The following is a 10,000-nucleotide window of genomic DNA, read 5'->3' on the forward strand; positions in this document are numbered from 1 at the left end:
GCTGTCTGGAACATGACGATAGAAACGGGAGATGCGAAATTGTGAAATTCCATCTAGCTCTTCCTGCCACTTAGACCACTCCTCTAGAAGCTCTGATGGCAGTAAATCGTCCCAACCAATACCGCAATGCCACACTTGCTGAAGAAGGATTTTCGCTCTAACCAGGAATGGAGCTAGGAATCCAGTAGGATCAAAGAGTGACGCTGTAAGGCTCAGCATCTTACGACGAGTGTCTGCTATATTCCTCTTCGCAACCTCATAGACAAAACAGTCTGAATTGGTGTCCCAGATGATACCAAGAGCACGTTCCACAGGCATTACGATATTTTCATCCACGACCTTGACAGAGGGAGCTCTTTCCGGTTCTGGAATTTGCGCGATCACTTCTTTCTCATTTGAAATCCACTTGGTCAAGTGGAAACCTCCCAGGTTAAACATTTCAGCAAGTTGTCGTTGTATTTCCATAGCTTCATCGATTGATTTAACAGACTTGAAAAAGTCATCCATGTAAAAGTTTCGCTTCACAGCTAGAGCGGCGATTGGAAACTTCATCTCTTTATCTTCTGCACTCCTCAACAAGGCATAGTTGGAACAAGTTGGCGCACATTTCGCTCCAAATATGTGACGCACGTATTGGTAAACTTCGACCGGTGATTCAGGGGATTGACGCCACAGAAAACGAAGGGCACTTTGATCTGCTTCCGGGACGGCAACTTGATTAAACATCGCTTCAATGTCTCCTGAAAAATCACAGTTCTGCGGCGGTAACAAGATCTTTGTTTCAAAATCAATGAATCGTTAGGCAAAATCTCTAGGGAAAATAAGATATGTTTTTTATTGGGCGATTTCAACATTAATCTAATGAACTACCAACACCATCATTCTACGGGCCAATTTCTTGATGAAATGTATTCTAATATGTTACTCCCTTTGATTACACGTCCCACACGTATCACCCCTCACACGGCTACTTTGATAGAGAATATTTTTGTGAACAATTTCTTTGTTAGTTCGAGAAGTGGTTTATTGTTTACTGACATCTCAGATCATCTTCCTGTTTTTTCTATTCATTCGGACAACACTCTAGGGCATCATTCTAGACAAGATCCCATTTTTGTCCGAGATAAGAACCCAATTAATCTGTCCAAGTTTGTTGAAAAACTTGAGGGTGTTGAGTGGTCTTCACTCGCAGGTTACAATGATCCACATACTGCATACACCAGTTTTCTTAAAAAAATTACCAAAATATACAATGACTGTTTTCCTGTTAGGAAATTGATTCCGAAGAAGAGATCTATTAAAAAACCGTGGTTAACTAAAGCTCTTCTCAAGTCGATTAAAAGGAAAAACAAACTTTACAAACAATTCCTTCATAAACCGACACAGAATAACAATTTACTCTATAAGTCTTTCAAAAACAAATTAAATCACATTTTGAGATCGGCTAGACGATTATATTATGAGAAGAAATTAGAATATGCAAAAGCAAATACCCATGCTACTTGGAAAATTCTTAATGACGTCTTGAATCGGAAGAAATCAAAGCCTAAAGTAAACTCAATATCCACATCTGATGGTCAAGAAATATCTGATCCAGTTATCATCGCGAATAAATTTTGTAAGTATTTCTCCAGTATTGGTCCTAACCTTGCAAAAGAAATACAATCTCATCCTTTTTCTCATAAAGACTTTCTTTCAGGATCTTTTGCAGAATCTATCTTTTTCAATCCGGCAACAAAAGAAGAAATTATTGTTATCGCTCAATCATTTGCATCCAACAAAGCTGCGGGTTATGATAACATTCCAATGTCCCTCATAAAGGAATCTATTCAATTAATCTCTGAACCTTTGGCTCATATTATTAACTTGTTAATTGCTCATGGCATTGTTTCAGATCAAATGAAGATAGCACGGGTAATACCTTTATTCAAAGCTGATGACCAGTCGTTGTTTACTAACTATAGACCTGTTTCAGTTCTACCTAGTTTTTCCAAATTTCTTGAGAGAATAATTTATAACCGTTTAAATGATTATCTAACTAATTTAAATGCAATATGGCTTTAGGAAAAATCACTCCCCTACACTTGCTTTGATTGATTTGCATGATAAGATTTCCTCTGCTTTAGATCGTGGTGATATAGCTATTGGTATTTTCCTTGATCTCTCAAAAGCATTCAATACAGTTAATCATAATATTTTATTTGACAAACTTGAACACTATGGTATACGTGGACTGGCCTTAAAATGGGTAAAAAGCTATTTTTCTAACAGATTACAATTTGTAGATTTCAACGGTCATGTTTCTTCTCGCTTTAATATATCCTGCGGGGTTCCTCAGGGCTCTATTCTAGGGCCTTTATTTTTTCTTCTTTACATTAATGATATAGTCAAGGCATCTACGGGACTACAACTGATTTTATTCGCGGACGATATGAACGTTTTTCTGTCTGGTATAGATCCTGATTATTTGGTTAATCAGTATGGTTTAGGGTTAATAAGCTTTCACTGAATCTTAAAAAGACCAAGTTCATAGTGTTCAAACCAAACCAAAAACGTAGAAGTTATAATTTTCAAATTTTGATAAATAAACAACAAATTGATCAAGTTAAAGAAACAGTTTTCTTGGGTGTGATCATCGATGAAAACGTAACCTGGAAGTCTGAGATCTCTCATGTGGCTAACAAAGTATCGAAATCAGTTGGAATGATACAGAAATCAAGTTTTTATTTATCTTCATACTCTTTACGTGTATTGTACTTTTCACTTGTTTATCCTTACTTCTTTTACTGTAATATAGTTTGGGCGTCCACCAATAAAACAAACCTTGTTCGTCTGGTAAAATTGCAGAAAAGAGTGGTGAGAATCATAGATAAATTTCATTTTAATGCTCATTCTGACCCTTTATTTAAGAAACTTGGAATCCGAAAATTCCATGATCTTAACCTGTTACAACTTGATCAATTCATGTTCTCCTATCAAATTCGAACTCTTCCTCCCAAGTTTGCTAGCAAATTCACTCTAAACAGTCAAATTCACACATATTATTTTAGAAACTCTCATGCATTTCGTCTGCCTTTCTGTCGGACTAACATTAAACAATTTTATGTTTTCTATCAGGGACCTAAATTTTACAATTCTCTTGACATTGATATAATCAATTCTTTCTCAACAGCTTCCTTCAAGAAAGCACTTAAGTCATTCTTTTTTAACAACTATTCTGAAAATTAAGTATTTTGTTCTTCCTGTGTCAAATTGTTTTCACCCTGTAATTTTACTTTCACAACTGTTAACATATTTCAACACCTTAATTAAATGACTAAGTGTTTGTAATTGTATGCTTCATTACCAACTTGTAAGTTCAAACTGTTTTTAATTTCCGTTCATTACTTTATATTTCAACACGTTAAATAAATTAATGTTTGTAATAATTGTATTCTCCGTTGCCAACTTGCATGTCAACAATAGATAGATGCTTTTACTTGGGGAGGCCTAATTTACATAAGCTTAGTAGTTTCTTTTAGGCCTCCTCGCCACCAATGTAATTCAATAAGTTTTCTTTCCATCTTCTCTTTTTTGATTGTTCATATTTGTATTTTAATTTCTTCTTTCTGTGGCAAAAAATAAATAAATAAAAAATAAAAATTCGAACTAGTATGGTACCTTGTCGGAGTCATTTAGGCATGTATTTACACTGCCATTTTCGATTGATTAGTTTTACGACTTTTTAACTGTTGCAACATCATAGAATCAGTTTGGCACACCAAACACATCGTTACCGAGCATAAGGGAGCGTTCGCTTGGGAAATCGGTATTTAGATCTTAAAATCTGGATCTTCGGATTTGCAATCGAACACAAAATCTGACAACGGATTTTTTTCGCGGATTTCACTTGTTGAAATCCTCCCTGACATGGAATTCCAATTAGTGAAATCCGCGACAAGTTCCGGTTTCAGATTTTGTGTTCGATTGGAAATCCGAAGATCCAGATTTTAAAGGGATACTCTACACCTCATAGCTCAAAAGGTAGTGTTAACATCATAATTACGCAAAAGCGATAAAATACATGAAAACAAAAACTAGAAAAGTCTTAAAATCGCCGAGAAACAACGAAAACATCCGCTATTGGAGCACCGGAAGTGAAAACGACATTTCTGAAAACATGTGATTGATGACGTAGCAAGAAGAACCTTCTCGAGCGTGTTGCTCACTTCACTGTGAAATTGAGGATTCGCGAAAAGTTTGTGTCATCTTGTTCTTCTTCCGATAATAGTAATGACAAAAGTGCCGATAGACCTTCATTTCCCGATTGTGAAGGAGTACACCCTCATTTATTTGAGCCGTACGACAGTGATGGAAGCTAGGGTACGAACTATTCTTCAATGATTCTGAATACGAGCGACTACAAATACATTGGTGAGCCATCAATTTGCAATGTGTAGCGAATGCTGTTGTATTCCAAACCGAGGACGGAGTTATTGTTGATTGTGTCGGTGGACCAAAACCAGAAATAAAGCTTTCTTGTAACGGAGAAGTGGTATTTGTCTCAGTTTTAAATATTTGTATAATTAGAGATGTACGCGATCGGAACAGCTCGAACCGCTTGAGACCGATTAACCACGGTGGCCCAGAAGGGACAACGCTTCTACTTGACAATGTAGTGTCGTTCTGTAAAAATGTAACTTTTATTTTTAGAATTAAACATCTTTCCTAAGAATTCTGCCATCGTTCCTTGTAAATCTGCGATCGTTCAATATAGCTGTTCTATGGAAACAGTCGCGAGATTCTTCCGTTGAAATCTAGCTCTTCCGTAGTATAAGCTTTCGCTGTTCCGTAGAAATGTAGCTCTTCCGTAGAACTCTTGCCTCTTCCGTAGGACTTCAGCGCTTCCGTAGAAATGGAACGCTTCCGTAGAAAGTTCAAACATGTGCGCGCGCATTAGCCTGGGTGGGTACTGGGCGTTAGCGCCTGGCTGTAATTCGTTGCTCGCCATTTTGCATGCGTTACGATGGTTTTCTGTCAAGTTTGTGAAACGAAAGTCGTCAAGTCAAGTCAAAGTTTATTTCGCACTATATGAGAAATCTTCTTTGATCAATTTTATCTACACCTTCGGTGTACTTGTGGAAATTGTCAATGTCTTCAACGTGTTGAAGAGTGCATCTGTTACCCCGAAATTGACTGTATTGTTGCTAAAAACAACGAAGCGGTCGAACACGAAGAACCCACCGAGCCGCTCGTTTGTATGGTTACGCTGTCTGCTTGAACCGCTGGGTACTGCAGACAGCTTGGTACGAGTACAAACAGCAGTACCATAACTCCTATGAGGGCCCAGCACATAAGCAAAACTGCCACATAGCTTATAGGCATCTGGCAAGGTGGTGCTGGGGTATTTTGGGACGAGAGGTTAGGTTACACTTGTCCTTCGATCTTGTGCGGTTTGCTGTATTCGAGCACACTTCCCTCCTCCAGGCATTGAAGAAGACTTTTCTTTTGAAGGATTTAGCTTTGCGTTATTTTTTATCAACATAACCCTTAAAGATGCTATGAATTTAGATCATTCACAGTTATCTTGCATTCAAACATTCATCACAATTGTCAAGTTGTTACCTCGTTCTGTTACATGCGTGGGTTAATGCCTAAATGTAATAAGTAAAATGGTTAACGTAACGTCTAATTTGTATTTGCCCTGGTTTACAAAGTGTAAGTGTCATACGAAATGTTCCGCGCAGAGAGCGAATTAAATCAGTCAATCGGCGAGAAATGCATCACTTTTTTGAAATCGTGATTTTATTGTGCGGACTGCAGTATACTTGTCAGGGCCATTGTAGTCTGGTGACAATGAACGGGGAGCAACAGATCTTTCCAAGACACTGGTGTCCTGTCCCTGAAGAATCCTCATAACCATTTCCTTGATATGGGCAACATTTTCTTTCAAAAGGAAACGAAGCAATGTAACAACAGAAGTGTTACAGAAATACAGTATAAGACAAAGTGAAATCAGATCACGGGTCATAATTGTCTTCAGGGCAAGTTGATTTAGACTGCATAATCATTATGGAGAGGGAAATAAACTTACCGTAGGTGCATTTGACTAAAACCTTTTTCACTTGATTTATGCATCTTCACTCACTAACAAAACACAAGTACTGTATACACCCAGTACTATCAAGTTGGAAAGAAGGTAGAGCCGGAAAGCAAGAGTGAGCCTGAGAGGGAAGCACAAACGTAAAGGATAAAGCACACATAGTGCATACAGACTAACAAATATATTACTAGGAGATATTAAGAGAGACGAAAACTGCCAGCAATAGGATAGCAAAACATAATTTTTTTAAAACTAAACGCGACTAATTTGTAACGTCCGTGATAAATGTGTTTAAGGAGCAACCCAACTGAATCTGCCTGTTTGCGTCTTTGAACTGAAGGCCTTTTTTAAATCTTTGGAAACTCTGGCTGAATTCTGCCGAATAAGAGTACTTCACCAAAAGGAAGTCATGATCGCGCAACAAATTATTGCAGATGACCAGTCGGGCAGAAGAATATCATACACATGTTCTAAAAGTCGTTAATGTTCACGTGTGCAAAATTTCTCTAACACAACTTAATGCAAGAAGACGGTCACCAAGTTATGAAGCGGTCTGCGCTAAGGAAAGCTCACTATGTAAAACTTTGCCAGAGGTGGCACAATATCAAATATGCTGCTAAATTTAAAAACACTACAAAAATTTCGCGGAAAAGTTGTGACATTTGGTTATAATTCTAATTTGGTCAGCGAATCCTTGGAGAAAACTGGCACCGAAGTTAAGATCAGACATAAAATGCAAAAAATTCTATTTTCGGTCACTTTTCCGCGTCTTTGTCTTGGCGATAAATAAAGGATATTATGATGGCAAACATGGCCGCGCGGAGATACGAAATTTCTCTTCAACACGAGAAGAGAAATTTTGTATCTCCAAGCGGCCATGTAATATTCTATTTATTATATAAACACAAATGAAATACTAAATCGTTTCACGAAAGGCATCGAAAGGCGCGATTTTCATATGTAACCATAGCAACAGTGATTCTTTCACGTGTACGTGTGAAGATATCATGCTCACTTGGTATTTCATTGGTGTTTATATAATAAAAGCGTTTAATTAGTCTTGGAGTAGCCGGAATTTCAGCTTGCAAAGTCACTCTCAGAGTCTCTCCACAAGCGATTTAGTGTGCGAAGGAGGCGGCTGAAAAATTCAGGTCAATCTGAGAGATGAAAAAAGCATTACTTCTATACCTTAGTTGCAACTTAATTTTGATTTCCTTCCGTCCCCAGCGTATTTTCCCAAGCTTTTATATGCCAATCGCAAGGACATAAGGATAGTTCAAAAAGTTCACAAAAACGGTACTGCTTCAGAGACGATAGTAGTCGATGGTTTGGACGACTCAATTATTGCAGTGGATTTCTTCTTTGCGGAGGGTTATGTCTTCTGGACGGATGTTATCTTGGAGAAAATCAAGCGTATACCCGTTAGAGGAACGACAAGAAACGTAGAGGATGTGATTTCGTTGGGTTTGAGGAAACCCGAAGGCCTAGCTGTAGATTGGGTGGCAAGAAAGTTGTATTGGACCGACTGTGGTGATTCAGATTGGCGAACAAATAGGATAGAAGTTGCCAACTTAGATGGAACTAATAGAAAGGTTCTGTTTTGGAAAAATTTGGGTCTTCCAAGAGCAATTGCCGTTGACCCGTTCTATGGGTAAGTGTGAACAATTTAGTTTCGTGTTCCTCGCGTAAAACACGTCATTACACTTTGGTCCATTCAACGCACGTCCTGATAATTACTGCTTTGATGAATTTTGTTTTTTCCCTGGTTATATTGCTTGAAATAGCGTAGTCACCCCGACCAGTCAAATATAAACTAAAAAGCATTGAAAGTCGCTCAATTGTTATTGTCATAGTTTAAAAAGGAAAAGAAGCCCAGACATTTTTCTGTCAATTGTTTTATCCTGTTGATCTCCGTTTTTGGCTAGATTCTGGAATACCCGTCCTCTAATTTGCATATGAATAGCGTCTATTGTTATATGCCTCGTTCTTCACCATACAATACAATACAATACAATACATTATTATATGACTTGCTCCATGAGCGGGCAAGAAGAACCAAATCCCGCGCTGTGATTGGTTACCCGAGAGGACGTGATTTCGTTGGGTTTGAGGAAACGCGAAGGCCTAGCTGGAGATTGAGTGGCGAGAAAGTTGTATTGGACCGATTGTGGTGATCCAGATTGGCCACGAATAGGATAGAAGTTGCAAACCTAGATGGAACTAATAGAACGGTTCTTTTTTGGAAAAATTTTAGTCTTCCAAGAGCAAGTGGCGTTGACCCGGTCTATGGGTAAGTCTGAACAATTTAGTTTAATTCGTGTTCCTCGCGTAAAACACGCGACAATAGTGGCCGGGTATTCCAGAATCGCTCTTTTCAGCCAGAGATGTGTGAATGTAGAACGCCATTTTGATTATAAGTGAGAATCACCTCCGAGTTATAACATTCAGTTTGTGATATTAAAAGCCACCACCCAGGATTTTACATCAAGCAGTAGCGAACTTACGTATTTGGCGACCGCATAAGACTACCGATGGAGCTCTTTCAACCTTGTTGGGGCCACGCACTCGCGTTGCATATGGTCTCCATGGAGGCACCAATGCATTAACATGTTAAAAACAATATGGCAGCCGAATTTTGTAAGTTTACAAAGTCTTCGGGGTAGTATCCTTTCCATAATACACTGCACGTCCTTACGTCGTTAGGATTTAATTGTTGCGTCCCTTTGTACACAACTGCCAACACTATACAACACCTGCACAACCAACAACGAAATCCCAACAATATTGGGAGTTGTTGCGTGCGTTTGTACACAACTGCCAACACTATACAACACCTGCAGAACCTTCAACGAAATCCCGAGTTGTTGCGTCCGATTGCAAGGGGCTTAAAACTGAACTGTTCTTCAATGTAGCAAGCAATAAGAAAACCACATTATTAAAATTAAAAAAATGCCTTTAATTATTTAAGTAAATTGTCCTGTTATACTACAGTTCCACGTTTCTCTTACCTTTATTCATACTACTCATAAAAACAGATAACTGATTGTCAGCCTGGGTACGTTCTTAGTACGTTCTTAACAGTTTGGATAATCTCAGGCTCAACGATCTTACAACAAAGTTTCTTCTAAAAAAAAAGTGTAGCGCCGTACGGATGCGTAGTCTTGAAAATCCCAGAACTCGCACTGGAAGTCACACTCGTTGTGCTAACATTAATGACCTTAAGATCGAAGCATGCGCATGCGCATACGTTTTGGAGGCTGACATTTTTTTGAAGTGCGCATGTTCAGAACTGAAAACGCTTACTCGTAGGTGTCCTCGTCCTCCTATCTAAGAGTCCCTAATAATCTTTATTGGTTGAAAGAGGAAAATAATCGTGCTGCAGGTGTGGTATACGCATTTTATCTCGTATTTTTGTGGTACTCTGAATAACAACAACGTGAAATCACCAAATTTGAGGCTTTAACGTCAACGTAAGCGTACAATTGCAAACCTTTCATTCTATTTTTTCTCTGAAACCTCTCGTATAAATATAGTATTTGCTCATTTCTGGCTTGTTAACTTCGACTGTCGAGCCACTTCTCGAAAGAGAGAAAGCTAGAGTACATGAAAATTTCATGCTTAATGATAAGCAGCAGCTGGCCTACCGTTTGCCGTTTGCTGTTTGACACAAACGCGTGATTCTCAATTTCTATTCAATTTTTTTCAGTAATACGTGCAACCGAAGAGATTCTTGAGCCATAAGACTCGTTTCCTTCGTCTAAAAAATTCGTCATATTGATACGTCGTTCTCAGTCATGTCAGCTGTAAGTGTTCTTTTTGTCAGCAAAACTAAATCTTTTTTTATTTCTGTATTGCAGGTTCATGTTTTGGACTGATTGGGGGGAAGAGCCCAAAATAGAGCGCGCAGAAATGGACGCT

The 10,000-nt window shown here is 38.4% G+C and overlaps 2 protein-coding genes and 1 pseudogene across 2 annotated transcripts in view; 2 read left to right on the plus strand and 1 right to left on the minus strand.

The window, feature by feature from the left end:
• The window catches only part of LOC138014520 (uncharacterized), a 4,170-nt gene extending 3,428 nt beyond the window's left edge, over nucleotides 1-742 (minus strand). Inside the window, exon 1 of the mRNA XM_068861610.1 lies at nucleotides 1-742. This exon is cut by the window's left edge and continues 3,203 nt beyond it. Within this exon, the coding sequence (XP_068717711.1) occupies nucleotides 1-726 (726 nt within the window). The 5' untranslated portion in view covers nucleotides 727-742.
• Nucleotides 1-10,000, plus strand: part of LOC138014528 (myotrophin-like) — a 463,943-nt gene that overhangs the window by 26,664 nt on the left and 427,279 nt on the right. The gene's annotated exons all lie outside the window — the stretch shown is intronic.
• The window catches only part of LOC138059687 (low-density lipoprotein receptor-related protein 6-like), a 72,717-nt pseudogene that overhangs the window by 5,376 nt on the left and 57,341 nt on the right, over nucleotides 1-10,000 (plus strand).

The sequence above is a fragment of the Montipora capricornis genome, chromosome 8, assembly GCF_036669925.1.
Source record: "Montipora capricornis isolate CH-2021 chromosome 8, ASM3666992v2, whole genome shotgun sequence".
NCBI classification, from domain to species: domain Eukaryota; kingdom Metazoa; phylum Cnidaria; class Anthozoa; order Scleractinia; family Acroporidae; genus Montipora; species Montipora capricornis.